Genomic DNA, 27,629 nt, shown 5'->3' with positions numbered 1-27,629 from the left:
AGTGTTTAACAAAAGAACAGGCCAGTTTTCATTATTTAATAATTTTAATTACGTCTGGGCAAAAGGCAGGGCACATTGTCCAGAGAACTGCTTGCATTGCTTTGGTCCCCTCAGCATTTCCTTCCAGAATGCAAGAACAGAAGAGATTTATTAAAGAAAATTACTTCCATATGTAATTACTGGTTAATAATTATATTTCAAAAGAGAAAGCTTAGTTATGCTTGCTGAACCTCCATCCCTAGTTACCAGTGTACATGAAAGATACTGCCTCTAACATTCGCTTCATCACATTATTGATCACATTCAGTCAGTTATTGACAAAATTATTAGAACAAGCAATAAATAAAAGCACAAGGCAATTCAAAACACTGCATGCCTTTTCCTTCACTCAGCCTCCCATCACACTCACGTTCAGTTTCTATTTTTCAAGCTGGAAGTGGAAGCAGACACACACTGGGATTTGATCTCTCATCCCAAGGCTGCAGGGGAAGGTTGGCCCAGGGCCTCCTCAGCCTCTTCCAGCTCCACCCAGACACATTAAATCCTGCTCTATGCATTCCTGCCTATATTTCCACCAATCTCCAGGTCCTCTCCAACTCAAGCAGCTGCACAAGCACAATAGTCTTTTCTCCACTTCTGAAATCTTGATGTCCACCTCCTCTCACCTTCTACTGCACGCCTTCTGTAGGTGGAGCTACAGAGCCATCTACATGACACAACATATAATCTGTTATTAAAACCTGTTCTCAGAAGCTCTATTATTTGTTTCCAGTTTTATAATAGTAGCTTATTTGCATATATACACTTTGGCACCAGCCTGATTCCTTCAACATCCTCTTAAGCTCCACCATCATGCCATACCCTGTCTGCTTTGCCACAAATGCAATTCAGATGCTAAATGAGGTGGGGAGAGGATCAAACAACCCATTCACGTCACTTTTCACATGTGTAAACCACAAAATCCATTTTAAAACCAACAAACATATTGTTAAAAAAGCACAACTGCCTCCTGTGATCCACTACACCTATGCAGAGGAACGATGATGTTGAGAACATACCTCAGTGAGCTACACCGTGAAGCATCAGAGGAAGAGCTTCTTTGCCTTTCAACGCTGAAGTCTGTCTACTACTCTGCAATTATATCTGCACCTATTGTGTAGACATCATACATGGTAAAAAGCTGGGTTTAGTAGCTGCCATTTCTATGGCAACACACAAAATATGAAATTCTTGGAGAGCAGTTAGTTAAAAATCTGTATTCCTCAGTGTATTTAGTCTTTAAGAATAATTTAACCTTCACAGCTAAGATAATAAAGGAAGTAAAAATCAAATTGTCAAGGAATTTGTAAACTACAGAAACAGTGTCACCGTGAACTTTATGGAGGCTTGGTTTTCTCCTTGCAATTTGCAAATAAATCTCTGCATTACCAGTGAATCTGAACTAGAATCAAATGTTCTGGATCTGATTATATTAAATACAAACTTTTGGGGGCAGGGAATGTGTTTTCCTGCACATGTCTATTTCTCACCCATAGAAAACCCGGTAAAACCCATGGAGAAGTGCATGAAGTCCCAGGCCACATGTGTAGCTGCATGTAGTCCAAATGCAGGCCATCTATCCAAGTTCAGAGGCATGAACTCATACCCAGTGTCAGGTCAAGCAACAGACTGCAAAAGTTTTTGTTAAACCATTATTTTCTGTCAGTCATGCAGTGCATGAATGTGGTGGCAATCAGAAGTTAACCGAATTCATAACAAAAAGGAATATGTTTTATTTTTAAACTATGAAAATACAAGTCAATCTTTTCTTTGGGTGGATTATCATTGCTACCACATGAGAAGCTTCAATCAGAGACTTTTACAAATCATCTCATTTACAAATAATGTGCAGTGAACTAGACAGGTATGGGTACGGTAACCTGCTTACATTTTCTGCCTGACAGTATCTTTCACTCTCTCCCTATAACCACTATGAACAAAACACAAGCATCATTTCACCTCCATGAAATATAGCAAAATCATATTTTGGTCGAGTTTAAGTAGGCACCGATACTGTTTATATAGAAGTATATCCTCACAACTTCTTTTGAGCACAGAAAACATTATCTTCATTTTGCTGAGGAAAGAACATCGGCGAATTCTAACTCTACAAAAATCAATGGAAAAGGCAGGACGTCACCCAGAAAAAGTAAGTACAAGACTTTCAAATGTATTTAGAAATCTATTATGGCATTAAATGCCACCAGAAAGCACTGACCAAGCACAGCAGAGTACATAAAGTATTGTGCTTTATAAAGCTATAAAAAGAGTTCTCCAAGATACTCTTCTCCATATTCTGCCATCACTTTACTAATACATGGTTGAGATTTCAGGCACTGGGGAAACATTCTCCTCTGCAAAGAAGCTAGTAATTTAAATACAACCAGGTCACGTCAAAGACGTACACTGTGTTCAGGGAGGAGAAAGAACAGAGAAACAGTACTCTGAACTTCATTTACATGGGCACAAGAAATAACCCATTTTAAGGAGGAGGAGCAAAAAGGTGGAGGTTTAACCTCTTCACTCCAGAGTCCTTTGCCACACAAGACTGAAAACAGTGTTGAAAATATTTTCCTGTTATTTGGTGGGATTAATAAACTAGCAGATGCATCGATATTGTCATTGAAGAATAAATCCCATTTCCATATTATGCACTCTGGAATATTTGTAATATTTTGAAGTCCTTCATACAGCTCTAGATGTGGATCTAGAGAGCTCGGTGCAACATAATGCCTCCACACCACATGGGATGAAACTGAGGACTTAAAATGGAGAATGCTGGTCTTACAGTTTTGCTCACTAAATCCAATGAAAACCAGACACCTTAACTTAAAGCATAGACCATTTAAATGGGGGCTGAGGAGAATACAGCTGAGCAAGTGCTGTGTTACTTAGTCCAGCTGGCAGAAGCTGGAAATTATGCAGAAGGTACAAAGTTTCATTTCTACTGGGATCTGCAGTATTGATTTCTGACTGAAAAGGACAAGGCTAGAAAGAAGTTTTGGACAGAAATTTGTTGTCCAAGAATAGAGAGATTAATTATATTGCTCTAAATCCTACTGACATCAAGGCAAATATACAGGGAGGAAGCCATGATTCCAACCATCTGTTTACAGATAAAGAAAAAAAAAAGTTTTTCAGCCCCTTCAGATTTTGAGAAGAAACAAGACAGTGCTTGGGGAAAAACAAAAAGTCAATAACTCAGAAAACCCGACTGAGCAATCTTGATTATAAAAATGAGAATCCATATCTCTTTATGTTCAAACCTTTAAGTGTGTACTATGAAATAAAACCACTCTCCCAAAGTTGTGTGAAACACAAGAGATATGGGTATGTCAACGGCATGGAATGATTAAGTTGTGTTTTAGTGTGCATGCCTCCATAACATCAATGCATCTATGCTTATTATTACCCACACTATGAAATACTACAGAGAAAGGTGGTGGGTGGAGTGCGTCTCCAACACAAAAACAAGGTTGGACGTATTCATTTAATCCTAAAACTTCTCCAGGGAATAGTTAGTTGCTCTTCATTTTATTAATTATTCAAAAAGGTATTACTGCTTTAATTTGCTTGCTGTGCACGCAAGACAGTAAGTTTGTGTTGTAACAAAAAATATGCAGAATTTCTGTAGAAAGTATGAAAATCTCTGCACTTCCAGATGCCACTGGGTTTATATTAGTACATCATGAGCTCAGCAAAATGTATGAGATTCTAAGGATTAAGACGTATTTCTAGTATTTCTGTTCCTTCTCTGATCCCTCCCCTAAAAGTGAAAAGTATTTCTGCTTTCTAGAGCAGAAATTATACTTCATGCAGTAATGATGACAACCACATGGATTCTAAACAAAAAGAATGGCTTGGACGAACAAGCACCCACTGTATTGCTAATAAACTAGAGAGAAGCGTTGCATTATTGCCCGGTAATACAGTCACAGTTTTCCATCTCTGACATTTACTCAATTTTCAGATACAAGTGAGAAAACTTAAGCCACTGAAAATCTTTTTAGGAGAGACCACAACATAACTAGCGCTGAAAAAAGCAGCTCCTGAAATGAAAGACAAAATCACAATAATGAGGTTAGAGGTCCCATCCTGACAAGGCACAGATCTGGCAGTGCAAGTGGGTTACAACAATTTATTTGCCAGTTAAGGATTTCTCCAGCATGGAGCCATCCCAGTCATCATCCATCCTCCTACCTTCGCAGTCCAAGCACAATAGGGATGGGGAATGACAGGGTACCACAACAGCCACACTACATATGGCTAGTTTGACAGCCCTCAGGGTGCTAATGTAGCCTGCACAAGATAAAGTGGCTGCTCTACTTATTAAATTAGGCTACTTAATTTATAAAATTCCCTAGTTTGGGATGGGGCCAAAATTCTGCTAGAATTGGCATGCTGCAGTCAGGGCTTAAATAGATCTTTGGTCAACATTTTCGGCTGCAGGGAAAGATGCTTACTTCAGCTGAAGTGCAAGCTGGAGCCTAAGCATAACGTCTTGAATACCCTCCTCTCCATGGCTTTGTGAAGCTAAGTGGCCTGACAAAACCACTTTTTGTTTAGTGGTCCTCATGCCTTCCCCTCCCAACAACACAAGTGCTCCAGCAGTTTGTCATGAAGCAAACAACGTTGAACTAGTGTCAAGACTGGGAGCCTCAAGCTAGCAGCACTAAATTAACTAACCCATGTTGATCTATACCCTACTGCACACAGTAGGGTAACTAGCTCTTTATATGTAACAGTAAAACCCATATTCCACAGTAAGAGAGAGGTTTTGTGGCCCCACCGCAGAAGCATGGAAATTTGGCCATAAACGAGGAAGCTCCATAATCAAAATCAGAACCATTTCACCAGTGGTGAGTAACTAGTGATGAGGCAGGCTACAGCCATAACACAGCCGACAGAAAGAGTTGGGGACAGACTGCTTCTTGTGGAGAATATAAACGTGAGTCAGTCTTCCTTGTCTTTATTTGAACACAGGAAAACAAAACAGCTTCTAGAATCACAAATCAAAAACAGTTTCAGGAAGAACATAGTGAAACTTCCTGCCAGGGCACCAGAAGAAAAGTGTCATTTCTACAGTTAAGAGAAACTTCGAATCCACTCATTGCACTCTTTTTCTGCTGTTCAATTTTATATCATATTCAAACTGATTCTTCATTAAATCCCACTGCTTTACTCTCTAATACAGCCAACTTCTGACAAAAGATTTATAGGCATGCTGTTTGAAAAGACATCACCTTTTTCAGCAGAGGCAGGAAGGAAGCAAAAATGTTGTTTCCCCCCTCATCTCTTTCTTCCCCGCTCCCCTCCCTTCCTCCAACACGCTGGTTTCATGCTCGTTGCTTTACTTAGGGATGTGATCATAAATTGGCTCAAAACATTTGCCTTGCAGGACAAAACCCCACCAGTTGTCTATACAGATCCACATTTCTGGCTCGTTTTTCTTCTTCTCTTCCTCATAGCATCTACCTTTCTCACCTTCCATTTTTCTTTTTTCTCTTCTTTTTCTTAACAGCCTCCTGGTACCTACTTCAGAAGCCCCACAGTGCAATAACTGAAGGGGAATCAGCAGGACAAGACCTGTGCACTCCTTAATCCTTTACACTTTGAAGGTGTAAAGAAGGTCGGCACACTATGCTAGCAATGAATAAACAAACCAAAACAGAGCCTAAACCACATATTTCTGTAAAAATTCCTGTTCACAATAGCAAACGTTATCCTGCAATGTGACAAACTGAGTGCACTTTACAGCTTATGTTGATTCATTCCATCCTTTCAAAATATTTTACAAATTTTGCTTGCTGGTTCTTTTATCTTTAAATCACTTAGATGTACTTTCCTTCTTTACAGTATTAGTCAATCTCAAAGCGATTTATAAAAGAAGCCAGTATTACATTTCCTATCCGACAGGCAGGAAACTGAGCTAGAGACAAGAGATGGACCGAAGGTCAGAGAGCTGGCTGGTGGCAAAGATAAGGCTCGTTTCCATTTCTCCAGGCTTCCAGTTCAATGCCGCAGCAAATACGTCTCTCTGCTTCTCAGTCACTGGGTGAAATCAGGTTCTCTCAAGACAGTTTTCACATAAAATATTTAATCATTGCAAAATGTTACATTTATAGAAAAAAATTCTCTAGAAGTAGCACACAATCCTACTCAAGTCTATTTGCATATAAACTGCATATTACTTGATCAATAAAACTCAGTCTTCTCTCCTTTTAGTCAGAAAGCAGACTTCTGTTCACACCAATGAAGACCTTAAAATATTAACATAATAAATGCAGCGAGATATTAGTTTCAGGTAAAGGAAGCCATCTAGGGAATCGCAATTAGATGTTACCTACCAAATTTTTGGTCAAACCTCCATGCTGGAACGTGTGCATTGTGCTTCAAGTTGCTGCTTGTTGGCAGAGGCACTGTTACATAGATGGGGCCATTCACGGGGATGGGAGTCCCATCGCTGTTGAGGAGATGAACACTGACTGCAGTGACAGGGGTGAGGTCATACCTAGTGCTGTTTCCTACCGAGAGAATGAATGAACATTGTGACTACAGCATTTCCCGGAATTTAAGATATACCCACGTGGTTCGACGACACAGTACTGGACCAAAATATTTCTCAAGGGATGGCAGTAGAAATCTTCCCTACCTTACAAAATTCACAACAACCAAGACATATATGCTTCTGTATTTTTCACTTAATTTCAGAACATTCTGAAGACAGGAAAACTACTGTATCAGGTTTGCGTGGCAAGTTCTGGCAGCAGGGAGGGCTACAGGAGTGGCTCCTGTGAGGAGCTGCTAAAGCTTCCCCCATGTCCGACAGAGCCAGTGCCAGCCGGCTCCAGGACAGACTCGATGTTGGCCAAGGCCGAGCCCATCAGCCACGGTGGCAGCACCTCTGCGACAACAAAATTAACAAGGGGACGAAGTTACTGGGCAACAGCAACTTCAGCTGGAGAGAGGAGGGAGAACATGTGAGAGGAACAACTCTGCAGACAGCAAGGTCAGTGGAGAAGGAGGGGGAGGAGGTGCTCCAGGCGCCAGAGCAGAGATTCCCCTGCAGCTTGTGGTGCGGCCCATGGTGAGGCCGGCTGTGCCCCTGCAGCCCATGGAGGCCCACGGAGGGGCAGGGATCCACCTGCAGCCCGTGGAGGACCCCACACCAGGGCAGGCGGATGCCCAAAGGAGGCTGTGGCCCTTGGACGGCCTGTGCTGGAGCAAGCTCCTGGCAGGAGCCGTGGCCCCGTGGAGGGTGGAGCCTGTGCTACAGCAGGTTTCCTGGCAGGACTTGTGAGCCCGTGGGGGACCCGCGCTGGAGCAGTCTGTTCCTGAGGGACTGCACCCCATGGAAGGGACCCATGCTGGGGCAGTTTGTGAAGGACTGTCTCCTGTGGGAGAGACTCCACACTGGAGCAGGGGAAGAGTGTGAGGAGTCCTCTCCCTGAGGAGGAAGGAGCAGCAAAGACGACGTGTGATGAACTGACCACAACCCTCATTCCCCGTTCCCCTGCGCCGTGTGGGGGAGGAGGTAGAGAAAATTGGGAGTAAAATTGAACCTGGGAAGAAGGAAGGGGTAGGGGGAAGGTGCTTTACGAGTTGGTTTTTATTTCTTGTTATCCTACTCTGGTTTGATTGTTAATAATTTGTTTTCCCCAAGTCAAGTCTGTTTTGCCTGTGATGGTAATTGCTGAGTGATCTCTCCCTGTCCTTATCTTGACCCAGGATCCTTTTGTTATATTTTCTCTCCCCTGTCCAGCTGAGGAGGGGAGTGCATATATTTTCTCATCTTTATTCATCTTAAACTAAATACATATGAGTATCACAGCCATAATCATGGCCAAAAAAATACCTCACAAGCCTTTATTTGTATAACCCTGTATTATAACTAAGAAACACCCAAACATGCAGCAACACTGTGAGGATGATCGGTCACATGTTTAAGAATGCCAAGATGTATTTCCTTTGCCCTTTTACTGAAATAAACCAAGGTAAATGGATTATTAGGATACACATTGTCTTCTTCTTGTCTATGTAAGATAATAATTATTCTTTATGTTTAAATTGCATGCCAGTGCACATTACTTCACGACAAGACAAATAAAAAAAAGTTACAACCCTTCAACCATTTAACCACATGAATCAATGACAGGCAAGAATACCAAAGACATACATATGTATTTCGGGGAAAAAAAAGCTTATGGTTTAAAACCAATGAGATTTAGAGCTCAAAGCAATAGCTGTTTTTGCTCTCTGGGCTAAGAGCAGCAGGAGCCCTGCTGCCGCCTCCTTCGTGCTGGCTCCGGGGGTCGTGCAGCCGCTCTTCCTGCTCTGGGGCTAACCTGAGAGAAGGAACAGGGGTGCCTGGCTGGCAAAGAGTTGGGTACCGTCCCTCCTGTAATCCTGGGGCCTTACATCTGCATAAACTGCCTGTAAAAGTACATTTGCACCCAACAGGGGTATGGCACCTGCTAATCCAAGGCACAACAAGATTAAAGAGGTTAAAATCAAAATGTTAAAAAAAGACAAATCTCCTAATAATTTTAAATTCTTTGATTTTTGTAAGAGGTGCCAAACTGAAGACATGGAAAATAGCCAGAAATAACTTTGCGTGTGGCTGATTTACTATAGCACCTACTCTGACGCACATTCTCCCCAGATTTCAAGGCGAGTGTCACCGTTGCACAGATGACAGGCCAAGGATGGATGAAAGCACACGCAAGGGGCATACATGCTGCTTTGATCTGCTGTGAACTGAGGGGCAGAAGCTTATCTTCCAGGAGGATTAAAGTGCTGAGAAAACAGGCACTCTGAAGATGGCCATATAAAAGAGGTAACAAAGGTAATGGAGAGAAAAAAAAAAACAGAAAAATAAGGCTTGTGAATTCAACTAGGGTGCAGGGGAAGGTTGCCAGCCTACCCAAGCATTTATATTAGAGGCTCCAATGGTGCACAATATCATCTCCTCACAGCCTTAGAGTATGAAACAGAGAGACAGAGGAGGGAACTGCTGGCGGAAAAGTTGAACGTTTATTTCTGATCATCTAATCCACTGCCTCTGCCATGCACCTATAACTTCTGTCAGATTGATGCCTGGCCCCAAGGCCCTGCACTTGGGCCACTAAGTTTCTCAGGCTGGTATCAGAGAAATAAATTCCTGTTGCTAAGTAACATAACCTGACCACGTTTTGGCATATACAAATTCCTAATGACAAAAGGTATAACTTCAGATTCTAGAAACCTTTAGATTAATACCTAAGATTAAATTATGTTTTATATTTTACTTATTTTTAGATACTGAAAGTTTTGAATTTTGCTTTCGTTACTCTCTTGATAACGCATATTTACCTAATATCTGTAAAAATGAGTTTTCAGCCCCAGAAAAAGCATTCTGATGTTGAAACACTGTTTGCATCTTTTTTTACTTGAGATGCACTAATGCTTTTCTCAGCACTATGCCAAACAAGGTATATTAGAAGATGAAGAAATTACTGAAATCCACTGACTTCTGGCAAGAAGAAAAAAACTCTTCAGTTTGTCATCTTGTGCAGTATGTAAATGCTCATTAAAAAGATATTTTTTTCTCTTTTATGCTGTGAAGGTAAATTAAAATCAATGCTTATGAAACTCTCACATGCTATAAAACTGATAAGCATACGCACAGACTAAATGAGAATGGACTTCAATGAATGTCAACTTTCATTTATTTCTTGTCATTTCTGACATCAGGTGACCTGTAAAGTGCTCTAAAAATATTCAGAGGAAAATGCACTGTGACTTAGACTTGACTCTTCGTAAAGAAACAAACAGCCTACAAAACCAGCAGGAATAATGGTTATTAGCCAGGTTGGTTCATTTATGCAGCTGATGGGAAGTTTTGTTTAGTTCAGTTAAAAGGATAAGATTTTGTGAAATCATCCTGCTGCTCTCATACTGGTGGTTAATACAAACAGTAAGATAACACTATACAGGCTTCTCACTACTTGCTGCTAAATTATTTGAATTTTTATGTTTGGAACACAATAGGAGAGAGGAGAAGGGGCAGCATTCAGGAATAATAAAAAATTTTCCATGCAAATTAATGCGAAGTTGCTTCAGAATTCCAAAACTCGTACGTATTTTTCTTCTTTTCTTGAGAACAGAAATATTCAAAAATCCCCAGCAGGTGGTGATCCCATTTTTTATTCCTTGAAAATATTTTCAACTGGAATCTTCACCAAGTTGCTCAGAGATGAATAAAAGGATGCCAATCCAAGTTTAGGATGTTAAAGTTTAATGTTTCCACAGCAGGAGAAATTTCTACTAAAAATAGAGGACATTTCACCTACTCTATAATGCATATACAAATGTATTTATAGTCTGTATTACACCATACTGGATACTGCACAGTATTCAGAAAACAAGGCTCTTCTCAGTTTCTTAAACTCCATTTCTTTGTAGGTCGTTTTGGTCTTTTGTGACATACTTTCACTTGAAGGCTAATAAAAGTCATCTCCAGGGCCCCCATGCTCAAGTCATGCAAGCATACAGAAATCTGAAAACACAAAAGTGCGTTCATCTGTTTTGTAGGAGGGTAGGAGGTAAAACAGGAGGAAGATGATGTCCTTGTTGTGTAGTTCCCATGGGAGATGGTAATCTGAAATTTTGGCAAGACCTGTTTCACTAAATAAGTGCAAGGGTGGGAAGCTGGGTTGCAGAATATTAAGGAAAGATTTTGGAGAGAGAAATCCCACACACGTTGTCAACAGTTTGTTAGAGATAAAAAGAAAGGAGATGAGGAAGTAGACAGACGAGTGAGATCAAGTGCATTCCTTTAATTTTAAAAAAGATAGCTCTTATCTGATCATGTCTGAGTATGAAGAGCCACAGAAAACTGAAGGTTCAAGATAAGAACAGGGAAATGACAGATGAAGAGATAAGGTGAGATGTACTCATTGGAGAAGACAGAAGGGTTGGAGTAAGGTAGCAGACACATTTCTATATGTAATAGAAAAAGAGATATTCAGATTTCTACAAAGGGAATGGGAAGTTTATTTTGTGGGTTTTTTTTAAGGAGAAGCTAGCAAGCTCAGTACGTACCATTTACACACATGACCTAGCATTCAAAGTCACCCAGATCAACACACCACAGTAAATGGATCCTGAGAAACAGTAGGCAGGAATCTCAAGGGGTTATTCAAAGCAGGCTATGCCTACGACAGCCTCACAGGTGATTGTCTAACTCTGTCCAACACACTCAAGGAATTGATTCTACAGCTTAAACTATCTTCACCATAGCAAGGTTTTCCTGATCACTAGTCTGAGTCTCTCTTGCTGCACTCCAAGTCCATCACTTGCTTTTGGGCCCAATACAGAAACAGAGAACACATTATTCTCCTTTTCGCAGCAGCATTCTAAGCATTTGAACACTTTCGTGCCAAATTCTTCTATTTTTCTCTAGCCTACACAACATCAATTACTTCAATCAAGACTAAATGGGAAATGCAAGAAGAGTAACAGGCAGTTGCAGTCATAAAAATGTATTATGGCTTTGAATTTAACACTGGTTATGTTTCTACTGTGAATTTTCACTGTTTTCCTTTTGGTGCTAGATGAGTTTCCACATTTTTGGCTGAAGTGAGATTCAAAAGTATTAACAAAGCCATTGAAAAAACTCTTATCTGAAACAAGAGAGTATTAAATCCTTGATATATAGGCATTTTACCTATTTTAAGAAAAAAAAATTGAACAAGAATTCTATGGCATCCTCAAGTTAAATTCTCTTTTGCCTATTCACATTAATTTCCATTTTTTTATGTGCATATGTGACACATTTTAAGACTTAGCTCTGAACTACAAGTGTAATAAACTCTTCTGTTCTGCCAAGGCCACGGGGTCTTCATCTTTGCTATTTAGTGGCCCCATTTAAGGGATAAAGGACCTTGCTCTCTGGCTTCTTCAGCATTTTGGTAGGGCAGTGGAACCTATCATGTCATCCAAATTTTAAAGAATGTTTGCTGTAACAGGGAATGGAAAAAATTATACGGCCAAAAGTCAATCCCTCAACCAATATGAAATTAGAGCAAAACCAAAGTAGTGGATTACCTGTTCCATTTCCATCTAATCCTTGCAAATAAGGAAAACTGTCCACTTCCCAGGGTGAACTGGCTGCAGTTAGATATGCTGTCAAATCACTGTAGCTAGTGTTCTCTGGTAATTTCACAGATCTTCTCTGAAAGTGAACTTGTGGCTGAGTCCGTGCACCTAAAAAAATTTAAAATTACTTTATATGCAAGGCAGGTGTTCATATTTGTAGAAGCACATTTACAGTTTTTTTTCATTATAAACTGAAATAGCTTGAGAAGATTAGAAACATCAGAAGGCTATTATGAAAGAGAAGGAAAACCAGTATTTTTACATTTATTTTGCAGTTGCCATTATTCTTCCACAAGTATCACAGAGCAAAATTGTGAAGGCACCTAATGTCAGAAGCTTTTCTGACCATGTTATTTCCCTGGATCACCTCCAAATTCATTACATGCTTCTTTTAATGAATACAACCAAAACTAAAACTGAGAGGCATGGCACGAGAAAGCTTAGAAAAGCATCCAGTTCACCATTTTTATTTAAATTTTGTTTATCTTGAAACATCAATATAAAATTAGCTTACACTCTTTAAAGTTATTTTCTGAGAGACTACAATTCTACCTATAGTCCCAACTAACTTGTGTAATCTCCATATTTAGTTTTTACAAAGCTTTGGCCACATGAACTGTCTCTAGTACTGAGATAATAGTAACCTTTTATTTAAACCACTGGATAAAAAGATTCACTTGACAAAGCTTGGGTGAAAGGAGTTTCCATATTTTCCCACGCAAAGAACACCTCTAAACAAAACCAGATTACTTGGTATATAAGATTTCTCTCTTTTCCTCTGTCTTGTACAGTTTCAGTGGGTTTTTTTCAGTACCACTAGGTGTTAATTGAAAGGTCTTTGCAGCAACATGATTTAAGATTGTTTCATGTACTAAGGAATTTCATGTCTCATTTAAATCCCAGTTTATAAAGTCAATAGTCTTTTTCAATGGATGCTCACCATTAATACTGTTTAGCAACACACAGCAAGACTTCATCTGCAAGTTTGTGTGTGCAACATGCAAATTAATTTTTTAATCAAAAGCTATTGTATTCCTCAGAGCTCGTTTTGAATACGCACAGAACGCTCCCCACACAGCACAAAATCAAGAGGCAAGCAGTTTTATTCTTAATTCATATTTGACTATGTGGTTCAAAGATGTCAATTCAAAACAATTCTGCTTCTTTTCCTCTATTAGTCTCTGGCAGCGCTTTTAGGTTACATGTAACTTCACTGCGAGAAAGATTAAAGAGCTTGACTCACAACTCCTAAGCTTCATAACTGCCAATGTCATTAACCAGGAGACTGGAATCTTTTCTTGCATTATTTTCTAGCAAGAGCTCTAACTATGAGAAAACATAAAATTCTATAGAACAAACTTTGCATTGGCCAACAAAAATTGCTGTGTAGGTGGGCAAGTATCTCCAAATTGCTGATCATTGTTTAGCTGTCATTTCTTTGGTAATTCTGCAAGAAAAAGCTATAAAAGCACTTTTCTTTTTCAATTTCTGAAACATTTAAGTATTTGCTGGAGGCTCTCAAGACTGGCAGTATCCTAAAGTGTCTAAGATAGTCATTAAACAAAACCTGTGTGAAACAGGAAGAAATCTCCCTTATCCAACTTCTAGGCTTAAATGGAAAACAATATAAAAGACTAAATAAATTGACCGCAATGAACTCAGGGAAGACTTATCTCCCGAGTGTTCTGCAATACTAGAGTAGTTTGCTGCAGGGACAGACCTGGTCAAGCACTCGGGAACCTCTGACTGCACTGCTGAGCGGGCTCCTACAGCCCATAGCAATAAGCATCCACAGTAACAAAACAGAAAAAAAACCACAATGAAGAAATGTTATTAGGATTATCACTAACTTCAGTGTAAAATTGTAGGATTTTCTGTTGCCTAAATGTCTAGTTAAGATGAATTATTCAAGTTGCCAAAAACTGGTATTATTACTGGTAACTAATTAAGAATTAAAACCAAATTAACTGTTGTTGAGTCTGCAACACAGTAGTTTATGGGGAGGCTCTGAGGTTTTCTATAAAAAATTAGTTGTTCTGAAGCACTAGGAGAGCCGTGAGCTGCCAAATTTTAACCAGATAGGGAAGACTCAGAAAGCCAACCTCTGTTTCTTGAATCCTACAGGCAACATTGCAAAGCGTTCCCATGGCTGAGCCCCAAACCTGGCGGGAAGCCTGCACAGCAATCAACTTGAATGCGAGTTTTAAGGCAGGAGAAACAGCTTCCTCTGTAGATAGTGTGCATACATACAATAAATCAGTGCACAGTAGTTAATTCACACCCTAGATTAACAAACTCCTTGATGCTGACATTCATCTGCAACCTGTGTCTGACTCTCACCTCAGCTCCTCAGTTGCATCTGCCCTAAACCCAGCAAGAGACATCAAAGAGGCAGAAGATTGGGAGCCATCAGCAAAAGGCTTGTGAGGGAGGCAGCTACCAATGCTTTCACCTTCTGTCACCACCTTGCTAGAAGATAGTCCAATGTACTCCTTTAGCAGAGGTCATGGAGCATTTCTGGGCTTATGTTTGGGAACAGACTTATTGAGGGAATTTTAAGTGGTAAAATGGAGAGAGAGACTTTTGCTGACCAGACTCTTAAGAGTATTTTCCAACAAGTCGACACTCGTTGCTGGGATTAGATTATTATTATTGCTTCTATTATTGAAGATATCCAGTTTTGACTTATAAAAACCAAACAAAACTCAAACACATTCAAGTATAAAATTAGCACGTGAGTTCTCTCCACTTGGTGAGTGCCGTGAGGGGAATGACTTCTGAGCACTGATCTTTTCTTCCTTAAACATCCCCTTGTCAGCACACGGGCCATGACTGAACTGCTGTCAGCTCCGGTTTGCGAGCGCACACCTGAAGATGTAACCATCTCAAGGAGTTCCTGTAAGGCATCTCCTGCCATGCTGGATGTGTGACACGTGGTACTACACCAGTATTTGAGCTTCAGTCTATGAAGTAACATCTGAAGTAGAATGAATGTATGCCCTGATTGCTCATCTGTCAGAGGCAGACAGAGGGTACCAATGCAGCTCCCATTCACCATATGCTGAAGTTCAGCTCGTCACTGCGTTGGTATTAAATAACTTAAATGACCCAGTGGCTGGCAAGCTCCATCCTCCGCAATTACTGACAGAGCGCAGCAGCAGACTGTAATGCCATAATGAAAATGAAGCTGGCTGCATCAACTCAGACAAACTTCTCAATTGCATAATAAGGCACTTGCTTGATTAATTATTCAAAAGCAACTGGTAACTCATTGTACTAGACAGGCCTTTCTTTCCCTTTGACTGGTGCTTCAAACTCCAGTGTTCCCAGTCCGTTCCTGGTATAATGAGTTCTGTTTTGCTCTTGTTTCTGCACTAAGGTAACTCTTGATCAGCTCTTTTGAAACAGCTTGAAGTTACTGGGAAATAAATTGGAGAAGTAATAGAGAAAAACTAGGTCACAAGGATTTTGGATCGAGACTAGAGAGGCTCTATTCAAACGTTGGTACAATGTCTAGGCTGTCTTTCCTTTAGGTTTCATCACAAGAGAATGTCCAAGAAAAGAGCGTGGGCTGGTCCCATAAAATAGTTTTTACTGTGCAAGACAGAGTTCAAATTCCAACACATAGAATACTTCAGGTACCATTTTCTTCCTTTACCCTCGTTCTCTGCTACACCAGCAGAATCAGTTATATTATTCTAATTTAAATATATTGGGAACGCCCTGGATCAATTCACTGAAGGGAGCAAGATTACATGGAAAGTATTTATGAGTGTCACTCGGCTGTTAAATGTCCCTCTAGCCCTTTAACATCCCCTGGTTTTTTGAAGAAAGGAAGCTGTAAACATGCAAATATTGTTCTTTTTAAGTTAATTGCATAATATTAGCACATTTGCATAAGAATGAGAGTATTTAATACACCATGCTCATAGAATACTGTCGGTAAACAACATTTCATGTTTTGTCTAATGGAATCCCTTCTGGTTTAACACAGTCCACCATCTAACTTTTCCTATTAGATAATGTCAGCTCTCAAATTGCAGAATATACATACGGCAGCTGTGCTGTCCTCCAGCTCCTTCTGAGCGTTCCATCAGTTACCTAATTTGTTTAGTGCTTTTTCAGCTCCAGTCATATCTAACGCTATCATTAATGAAAAGCCTATAATGTCTGGATGGCTTCTAACCATAAAAAAAGATGTCAGGAAGGCATAATTGTATTATATTCCCTCAGATAAAACAAAATTATCTTGGAACATCATTGAAGGTAGTATTCCCCTGTTTGTTAACTATTTGTTAGAGTTTAAAATTATGGTAATCATAATACACGTGAATAAGACACAGTCTACGTACAATAGGAGTGCTCACAGGAAGGATGTCACTTTGTTTTGGCTCATCAAGGTCTCTTTAAAAACTTCTCTTCTTTTGTTAACAGACTTACCTCAGCTATCACATCAATTAGGCTAAGCTAGATCAGATTCCAAGGTCAGACAAACATTTTATTCTTTACTGTGCTACTCAGAAAACAACAGTGTTCATCTTCCTGATACTACAGTTGCTTTAACTTTGGTGCCTGGCCTTATGAAAAGGTGATTCAAACTTTATTTTTCTAATACAATGAGTTTCATCCTGTAGTATGTGAGTTTGCAAGCAGCTTGATAAGGGCTCCACAGCAAGTAATTGAGAAAAGCAAGTTTATATAGGGTATATGGCAACGCAGATATGAGAAATTTTCAATGTTTCTATGCTCTAAATTTCTAAGGCATTCACAGTAGGAAGCAAGAAACAAAATGAAAACAGAGAAAATTTTTACACAATAAGAACATCAGAAAATGTTTACTGCAAGGATGATTAAATGAGGCTAGATGAAAAAACATCCAACAGATAGTGAAAGAAATTTAATCTCTAGCTCTCAAATGGTACACTAAAGTCCAAACTTGTTTACTACCCAGTAACTTGAATGCCCTAGTCACAGAAGTCAGAGATGAATCTGGCTATTAATCAATTTGGTAAAACCATCCCACAGAGCAGCATTACTTGGGGAATTCAGAAGAACTCCTCACGAAATATCAGTCTCACCCATGGGACCGAGTTCAGAAAGTACCGGGCTGTCACTTTTTTTGTTTAGTGTCACTCAAATTTCAATTCTGACTTCCAAAAACCACCATACCTTGAAATCCTGAGACTATCTGGACTACATCGTCATAGACCATTAGAGTAGCTGAGCGTTCAGGAAGAAGGCCGAGACTCAGTGAAGAGAACACTGTGGGAGAGAAGTGGTTTAAGTGGGATATATTTGAAGTCTTATAAACATAATCCAACTACAACAGCACTTACTTTCATCTACATTTTTGTAAAAGCAGGCCACCCAGACTATTAAAATCATATTGTACACATGACAGAAACCACATGCATTTGCTAAAACAAATAATTAAATTGCCAGAGTAATTACTATTGAACTAAACATTATGTTCTATGCTTTGACTCCCGATAAAGTCATGCACGGTAGCTCAAAGTACAGAAGAGTGCAGTGAAAAGCAGAGTCTCGTGTCGTAATTCCCAGCTCTGCACAAATACTTGTCATTACGTAAAGAGCAGTGAAACACTAACTCAGTCGGACTGAATTATCTTTTCTGCAAAACAGTGATAGTTCTTACCTCAGGAAGATTTTAATAAAACTTAACTTTTAAATACTCTGAGATGCTTACATAAAAAGTCGTACAGAAAGGCAAAGTATGATGAATAAGTCTGAATAATTTGCTTTAAAATACAGTATGTCCTTACTGAGTCACCACCTACACTACAGAAGTGCTATATACAGCAGAATTACTGTCATTCCACCAGTGGTGCAAAAGGGGACAGATAAACGGTATTTGCGGCAAGAAATCTGTCTGCAATGGCCTCCTCTGCCATTGGGTACTGACATTCCTTACAGGGGGCTGTGCCTGTATGCACACGCATCTTCGGAGAGTGAAGAACATGATATAATTTCATGCCAAGTTTTTAAGACCCAGAAGACCAGAAGTATGTATGGAATTAGCCATTAGTACCCATGAAAACAGTAAGTAGATCTGCCTGCAATCCATGCATGGCTTTCAAAGACAGAAGGAGAGGAGGACATTAACACAGGCTAGTCATGTTTAGTAACTGAGAAGCATCCCACATTTGCACCTGGGAAGTACTCATCCCATTCTGAAGCGACCACAAGCTGAGGAAGACATTTCCAGAACAGATTATTAAAAGAATAGCACAAGCTCTTCTGATCTTCTGGAGCTTCACAGATTTATCCTAAATTAATATGTATTACTTGATCCAAATGACCATACAGATGTATGGTACACTATTTCTGTTCCAAGAAATCTATTCGCTTTTTAAAGATTGGATATGTTAGCATTTAGGAGAGATACAGGAGAAAGGAGAAGAAACTAGGAGAAGCACACTGATAAGAGCAACCATCTAAATGATGGTCTTAACAATATATACGAACACTGAAAAAAACCAAACCCCAAGCATATTATTGCAAGTACAGCTGAGAATTTTCTATCCAATGCTCTACATGTGAAACAGATCTACACATCAGGCAACATAAGTAAGAATGCCTAGTGTAAGTAGCACTAAGGCCACAATTACAAAATTTGTTTGTCTTTACTCCAATAACTTAATTTGTATGAAGAAAGCTAATATAATTTAGACACCCTGGGGAGCTCAATACAATAAACCATGTCAACATCTTCTATATATGCCAGACTATAATGCATATATAACCTCTAAACTTCCCCTGGGCTTTTCTGCACAACCTTTTCTCAGCATGACAAAGGCAGAAGGATGTTTTTAAGGCCAGAAGGATGACTGTGATGATCCAGTATTACTCCTGTGTAACTACAGCCTTCCCTGAATTAATTACTGCTTCAGATCCAATAGCTGTGCTAAACCTAGCACACGTGTTGTAGAAAAACGATCCAATTTTCTTTTAAAGGTGAAGACTACACCACAACATCAGTAAATAATTATGAGGGCAGTCAAACTATGTGCCTTTTTACCCATCAAAATTTATTGAGGTTAGACTTCCAGCCATTTGATCTTCTTTTTATACAAGCCTGCCAGACAGAAGAATTCTCTCTTACCCGTTTCTTGTTCGCTATGCAGGTACTGATGGACTACGATAAAATCACCCCATGAACTTTCTCTCTGGTGAACAAAATAAATGAAGCACTTCCAAGTCTTTCCATGTAGGGCATATTTTCCAATCTTTCAGTCACTCCTGACATAACTGTAGTTTTAAATCTTGAAGTCTGGATCCAGAACTGGATACACGTTTCCCAGAGAGGCTGCACCAAGGATGGGTTCTGAAGAACTACAGTTGGCCTTCTCAGTCTTTACCTTATTCTACAGCTAAGGATCACATTATTCTGCTTTCTTGCAGTGCTGCACTGGGAGGTTATTTTCAACTGTTCATCTACCATGACTCACACATCTCCTGCATCTCACTGCTTTCCAGATGAGCTCTCCTCTCCCAGAAATACCACGAGCATCCTCTCCTCCTAGAACTACACTTCACCACAGTGAATACCATGGTTTGCTTTGACTGACTCTACCACCTAGTCTGAACTGTGCTGCCTCAGCAACTTCCCTCTCTTCATGGCACACACTGCTCCAAAGCATCCTCTTAAATATGCACTGAGTCACAAATTTATTTTCTTCCAAATTATTTACAAAGAAAAATCTATGCACTGCCAAAAACAGATAGATGAGCACATCTTCCATCACGAACACTTCAACAACTCAAGTGATGTTAAATTAATGAACTGTTAATAAGTGGAGTCATGGCTCTGCTGATAAATAGTTTAATGGAAAAAGAGATCTTAATCTTTCCCTCCTACCATTTATCTCTATGTAAATAAATAATCCTCCTGCTTAAGTGGTAAAGAGCTAGTAATTATTTTGGTTAATATAAGAAAAGTTCATTTCTGCTGCATTATGGGAATGGAAAACCCTCAATGCTTACTCCTAAAAGCTATTACAACAATATCATGAGTTCAGTGACTGCACAGCATTTCAGCGTAAGATTATAACTAACGTATAATGACTGTGATGGAAAAATCCTGATCCTTTGGCAAACTCCTGTTACAGCACATTAAACATCACCACCCTGTAGCTTTCAAACCTACTCCCCACTCTTGGTTATCATTTCCACATCGAGATGGTGCAAGTAAATGTGTCCATATTTCATTTACCACAGCACATTAGCTTAAACCACCGCCGTGGGTGGACTGCTGCTCAGAATGGCGTATCTGCTCTGTGGGGTAACTACACGTACCGTTAAATGGCACTTTTGGGAAATGAGGATCCCGCTGTACGCATGTGCCCAGACTGCACACTGCTGAATCAAGACTTAAATATGCTGCCTGATGCCCATTATTCCACCCAGATTAAAGAAAACAACAACAATAAAACTTTCATGGCTTTCAAAACGTCTATAATGTGCTGGTTACAAGCATGATAAGTATTTAAATACAAACAGTTCTTGGAAAGTTTTTTAAAGACTATAGGCATCTTAGTCAATATAAAAAATAAAAGCCTAAGGATTTTGGGCCTGAACTTTTATGGCATGTCCCTTTTAAGGAGTAATTCAAAGAACAGCCCTATTAAATCTACATGAGACGTATCAAGTTGTAACTTGTTGTTTCTTTAATTAAAGAAAGGATTAAGTTCAAGGCACAGAAAGCAAAAGAAATTATTCTACTCCCAATTAAATCAATGGCAAACTATCTACCAGTTTCAATGTGGGAAGATCAGAGGTGAAAGGAATCTATTTTCTGAGTTAAGCTCACATTTCAATTGTGGAAAGAAAGATTTTGTGGAAACTGTATACAATTACTGCTCTTTAAACTTCAATGACTTACCAAAACAATAATGCTATGTTTGGTTACCTTCCCTCAGAATCAATATTTAAAAGCAACAAACAAAAAACCTAACCAAACAAACTTCAGGCCATGGAAGAGTATGCCACATTCAAAAGATCTAGGGTGTGACTCAGAAAGATATGAGAGACAAGGCAAGAAAAGGCTCAGGCAAGAAAAGTTTATTGCATGCTTTAATCATATACGATTGTGTCTTAAGAAAGAACATGAAGTATGGTGCGGAAGCTGCACTTCATCTTATCTAAACAGAAGAAAACATCAAAAAAATTTCTGAACAGAGTCAGAGACCAATTACAGCGGGAAGAGACCTCTGGAGGTCACCTGCTTCCACCGAGCAGGAGGGTGTCCAGTTGAGTTTCGAGTATTTTTAAAGATGGAGATTTCACAACCTTTCTGGGCAACCTGTTCCAGTCTTCGACTACTGCTGCTGCAAAGAATTGTTCCCTTTTATTTATTTGAAACTCTCCTTACTGCAACGCATTTCATTGCTTTCACTGCACTCTTTCACTATGCACCTAAGAGCCTGTCTTCGTCTTTGCTACAGCTCCATTAAGTAGCTGGAAAACATGGCAGAATTTAGTAGAGGAAATGTGGTAGAAGTCATTCTATCTTATCTGAGGGAAGCGAATGCAGGTAAGTAAACAGCGTGTTGAAATGCCTAAAGCATAATTCTGAGTTTGAAGAGACTGAAGTTCCTTTCCCCATCTGAAAATACATTTGCTGCTTGACCTTGCAGCTAGCCACAACGTCCCTCTGGCTATGGCGATGTTAACAAATAAAACAGAGCCAAGGCATGGGATTGACCACTGCCCTGTGATCCCTTACACTGTTTAAATATCAGTCCACTTAAAATGTAGCATGGCTTCAGCCCAGGCTAATTATAAAATCTGAGGTGATATTTAATGTGATTTGGGTACAATACAAGCCTGGGACCATTCCCAAATGACTTGGACCCTAATTGTGGTTGGGAATTAGACAAAAGGCAGATGAAAACTTGGGATGTCACCTTCATCTAGGTGTCACATCTCAAAGTCTGACAGCCACCCTCAGTCTGTTCTATATAGCAGTACAGAAACAGTCTTTATGACTCAGTTTCCCCTCCTGTACAACTAATATAAAGTCTCTCACTTCACATAAAATTTTGAGGCATTTTGATAAAAACTAACATGCAAGTATTATTGTTACATTTGTTTGCCTGCTGAAAAAACAAACCACACTAATTAAGTCCGGAAAAAATCCTTACATCTGGATAACATAACTACAGATTAAAACTGTCCTATAGACACAGCCAAGAACGGAGAGGCCAGGACTTTTTTTGTACAGTACAGACTACAGTGCAACAGTTGTTGCTACACCTTGGGAGAAAAACAAATGAGTACATCACAGCTGCTGAAACAAAGCACTTGAAAACAGAGTTCCCATGAAGAAAAAGATCCGGAATAGATTTTATTTTCTGTGGAGCTGCAAGAGCACCAACGGTTGTTTGCAAACTGACATAACACTGTATCAAGGACAGCCAGGAGCAGAGCAAATCTCTGCACAGCCCTGATGCCACAGTTTAACTGAGGAAGAAATCTTGCTTTTTTTGAAATGCACAGATGTTTTTCCTCCCACCCAGGACTGCAAGCATTAAAACAAAACTGTGTAACTTCCTTTAGATGCAAAATCTTACCTCAGAACAAAAATAAAGATCTCTTACCAGGCAATCTTACAGGTTTCCATGGTGCAGAATTTGGCACATATGCATGTTTACTAGCAGTCACTATCAGCTGATTGCCCAGCTTATACTGAAACTTGAGGAAGGCAGTGCCATCTGCTCCTGAGGTTCCAGATGCAATGGAGATCTGGTTGGTAAAAATCTCAATGAAGGCTTCAGTTACTGGCTGATGTGTGCTGGCATCGCTTACATGGACCTTCAGCGTTACTTCTGCAATGACAAACAACCACAGCAATTATCGTCCAAAAAGCTTCTGCAGGAGGCAGCAGTCAGAACACGCTAGCACACCAATGACCAAAAAGACACGGGGCTCAGTGCTAACCTCTGACACTTTGGTGCCAAGTGTGACCTCTTGTCCTGGACTGCAGTTCGGGCAGTGACTCTTTAGAGACACTGCAGATCCTGCCACAAGCCAGACCAGGCCCTGAATTATTGCCCTACTGCTAACTCCAGCTGTGGAGGCACCTATATCCCACCTATGACCCACACACAGTGGGGCAGCACATCACCAGGGGCAGGCAATATTCCCTTTGTCGGGCAACATGTCAATCTCACAGGAGCATAATTCTAAATGCACACGCTATCAAACATCACGATTAGCCATGGACAGCATGGCACCATAACCCTCTGTGAGGTCCCTGCCTTGCTGTGCCTCTGCTCCAGCCAGCCTTCTCCACCAGCAGTGGGGAGAAGAGGGAAAGGCTGGAAGTGCGCTCTGCTCCCTCACCCCTTCCCTGAAACATTTCTCTCTTTACATAGCAAAGGAACAGAGGAAATCTGCTCTGATGGACACCCAGGAAGAAAGTGGACAACAGAACGACCTGTGTTACAGTCTGAGATTTTCAGCCCCGCTGGGAGAGACTGCCCCAGCTGGCAGAGGACTTCCATGGTGATGCCTAACCAAGGCAGTGAATTCCCTCAGGATCAGGTTCTTCTCCTCAAGCACAGGAGGACCAGGTGGGATGCAGAGCTCTAGCAGTGAGTGAGAGAGGAACACCTCCCCCTGCCTCCCTGTTCACTGGCTCTTTTTCTGAAGGGGCAAAAATGCCACCACACCCAGTGATACCTGCTTGTCAGCCCTGGCACTGCCGTATTACCTGTCCCCACATACAACTGGTGGGTGAAAGAGGCAAAGAAGTGATGGTTAAGGCAGTCAGGAGAATCATACATCTTGCAGACATGCAGTCAGAAGCTAACACAATGGACTACATTTTCCTTGAGTAATTTACTGTTTTTCCAGAAACTAATTACTTGTTTAAATGTTTCCAGATGTACGATATTTGTCCACTCCGGGGCACTCTTATGACTAAACCATGCATTGTGTCACCAGGCTTTTGTTACATAAAGTGGAGTGGCTTGTGCAAGACAGTCTCCTGGGAAGGCATTCCTCCATATCTGCGATTATTTTTCTACCCCTCCAATAGCTCCTCTGCTTCATGCTCTAAAGTAGCAGCTGTTGTCCTTCTTCAGTAACTATGACTTAAATGCAATGTTGTATTGAAAAGACCCAGCAATGCCCCAATGCCTCCACCAAGCCACTCCTTGGATTTTTTTTGTTTATAGTCACCTTGTTCTCCTAAATGAGTACCTACCTCCCTCTTTTCTCTTCCACTCGCCCCTTTCTCTCGTTCTCGCTCTCCTATTTGGAAATTCTGTTATTCCTGCATGAAGTCCCCTACCTCAGCTTACTCGGTTCCCCAAGGTAGTAGAGGATATTTTGCAAACTCCCTTTTCCTGTCAGGGGAATTCAGCCACTAACAAGCAAGACGCTTGCACTCCATGTACAACTCATTTCTTCATGTGCTGCCCAGAAAAGAGAGCGTGATCTCCCCTTCATATTTATTTAAAACCAATACATTAGTTTCTACAGAACAGCATTGGCGCTACAGTTATGTTATCTTACTACTGTGCATTAGGATTTTAAGAACTTATTTTGGTGCAAGCCCTGAGCCAGAAAGACATAGCACCAAGAAGAACAACAAAGAACTCAACAAAACCTCTGTTGTGACTTTCAATAGTGAAATGACACAACTGAGTATGCTGAGAAACATACTGTAACAATATAAAATTTTAAAAATATATCAGAATTTAATACAAAAATATCAGCACCTCTGTCCTATGGGCATTTCAGCCAGAAAGATATTGGGCCCTTTTATAAGTGGAGACCTTCTGTCTGAATCCTACAGTACAGAAAATATAAATATCAGGCAGCCCTGAACAAAAACCCCATTAGAGGAACTCCTCATCATCGCAGCCCTCACTTTAGAATTTGGTAATGGAGGATGCCAATTTAGAGGGGATCAGCATGAAATACATTCTAGCTATTAAAGATTCTGGACTTGTTCCCAGTTTTGCATTTAGTAGTCAAACAAAACAACGCATATTGAAAAACAGTGTCCATGTACTCTGGTGTGCACATACAGAATGCCTCCTTAGAAACCTTGCCTTGACCACCAAGCAACTTCTTAAATCGTGTTCATGTGAAAAACAGCCACATTAATCAAAGGAGAAATGCATATGTATTCATGTATTTACAAATTGTACGTGTATTTCATAGAATCATAGAATGGTTAGGGTTGGAAGGGACCTTCAAAGGTCATCTAGTCCAACCCCCCTGCAAGGAACAGAGACATCCCCAACTAGATCAGGTTGCTCAGAGCCTCATCTAGCCTGGCCTTGAACGTTTCCAGGGATGGGGCTTCCACCACCTCTCTGGGCAACCTGTTCCAGTGTTCCACAACTCGCATTGTAAAAAATTTTTTCCTAATTTCCAATCTAAATCTACCCCCCACTATTTTAAAACCATTACTCCTTGTCTTATTGCAACAGGCCCTACTGAACAGCCTCTCCCCATCTTTCTTGTAGGCCCCCCTGAGGTACTGGAAGAGGTACCTTACAAAGGTGAGGGCAAAAAGTAATCTAAGTTTTTATTTTCTAAACATGCAGGAACAATATGCTTAGATCCAAAGCCAGACAGCTGTGCTGTTAATGTTTCCCACTTTGAATTGCCTAGCAAAGAACACTGAAGAAGAGATGCGGTTAAGAATAATGGGCCATGCATGAAAAAAAAAGCAAGGAACAGGACAAGCTGAACACTGTGGTTAGCAATTTCAGGAACATTAAAGTTTAGCCTTTTCTAAACCAACCACATATAAGAAAGAAACAAGGAGCTCTGGAATATTAACTACTAATCAAGGAAGAGGGTAAGAAAACAACAGAAGTATCAAATTATTTAATTCCTTATAAAGATCTAAAGTGCTATAATAATGACTACTACTAAAATTGACCAAGAAAAAAAGACTTATAAACAAGAATTTTCCTATATGCACAAATCCAACTCTCTTCCTAAACAAGAGAGCTAGCCATGGCTATTTCCACCAGGAAATTCCTTTATCCTTCACTCTATAGCTATATAAGGGCTTCTGTCTGCATCCTTCTCTCTTTCTGATAAGGAAGGATAAGGGTTTCCAAAATCCTATCTCCAACCAGAAACTACAAAGGTCATCACCCAAGATGGAAGACTGATGTCCCAAAAGGCAACGGACTGGAACTGCTGTTCCAAATCACAGTCCCTAGATCAGACACTGGACTTTTTTTTCTCCTCCTTTTTAATATTTAGACATGTTTTTTCCTGAGAAGATAGAGAAAATCCTAGCAGCCTGAACAACCCTAATTCCTTTTCATGTGTTATCTTCCCTGACATATGTGTGAAATGTATACAACTTGCTTAATTCAGGGCTTTCTCCCACGCAACAGCTCCTTTTTCTTCTTATCTAATGCAGCAGTGAAGTCACGAACACTAAACCTACATTACCACAGTAATTTCCACAGCAACAGAATGATTACAAGCTTTAAACCGGAGAGAAATTGTTGAAGAAAACCTTCTCTCAAACAGTGAGAATCTATAGAGACTACTATGAAAACTTAAAGCTATACAGTAAGTTTCAGAATTATTAGGAGAGATTCAGGCACTTCTTGAAGAAAAGGACTGAAGAAGGGAAAGAAGAGAGCAGAGTAAGGACAGCAAGTGATCCAAGATCAGTCTGACCCCAAATTAATAAGGAGGTCTCAGACTGAAGCATTAGGTATACTAAAAGGAGCATTTAGTTAGAAAAAGCTGCTTAGAAGACTCATTATTAGCTAAGGAATAGACTCTTTAAAATATCTGGAAAGAATTTTAGTTGGTAATCTCAGCAAAACAGTGGGAATAAAGCAGATACACTATTCTTGAGTTTGACAGCCTACTCCAGCAAGGAGCTCTCACAGAATTAAAGACAGATGGACTCAGAGAAGGAAGGACATCTGCAGTAAGTGGGGAACATGATGGAGGCAGGGAACCAAAAGCACTGCAGAAGAGTGCTAAAGAGAAGGGTGCTCCATTCTTTCACAGATTTGTGATACTGTTGTGCTTTCCATTGTTTACTACAGTGGGAATATTCAATTCCCAAGTTTTGAAAGGGCTTTGCTTTGTGCTACTGCTGAGGTCCTACAGGAAGGAAGAGGATGTAAAGGTGCACAGTGCTGATGTTCTCCCACCGTAAAGCAGAGATGGCTGCAATGACAGACCTTGGCCTGATGAATTCACCCAGGGCAGCTATGATCTCCCTCATGTCCCCAGTCAGGCCAGCCACATGCAGGACAGGCCATGGCTGAGCTGATAGCCCTGTCTAATATACCTGGCTCCTGACCAGCGTGGTGTGAACGGGACTTTTTCAGAGCTCGGCTGTCTGGCACATATTGGCTTTCAGCAAAATGCAAGTGGGCACAGGTAGAGCCAGTGTCATTTGCCTGCACCAGTAGCACACGCCCTGCCAT

General features: G+C 40.3%; 1 protein-coding gene across 2 annotated transcripts in view; it reads right to left on the bottom strand.

Annotated features, from left to right (window-relative positions):
- The window catches only part of FAM171A1 (family with sequence similarity 171 member A1), an 89,954-nt gene that overhangs the window by 13,369 nt on the left and 48,956 nt on the right, over positions 1-27,629 (bottom strand). The window contains exons 2-5 of one of the 2 annotated variants that reach the window (XM_086742375.1): positions 22,797-23,024; positions 17,347-17,439; positions 12,127-12,285; positions 6,387-6,563 (exon numbers count right to left, since the gene is read on the bottom strand). In XM_086742375.1, the coding sequence (XP_086598501.1) occupies positions 6,387-6,563; positions 12,127-12,285; positions 17,347-17,439; positions 22,797-23,024 (657 nt within the window). The remainder of the gene's footprint in view (positions 1-6,386; positions 6,564-12,126; positions 12,286-17,346; positions 17,440-22,796; positions 23,025-27,629) is intronic. The other variant, XM_086742376.1, reaches the window with a different exon arrangement.

The sequence above is a fragment of the Chlamydotis macqueenii genome, chromosome 2 (assembly GCF_036417535.1).
Source record: "Chlamydotis macqueenii isolate bChlMac1 chromosome 2, bChlMac1.mat, whole genome shotgun sequence".
Lineage (NCBI taxonomy): Eukaryota > Metazoa > Chordata > Aves > Otidiformes > Otididae > Chlamydotis > Chlamydotis macqueenii.
The sequence above is the reverse complement of the archived record's forward strand: the minus strand, read 5'-3'. Positions and strand labels throughout refer to the sequence as shown.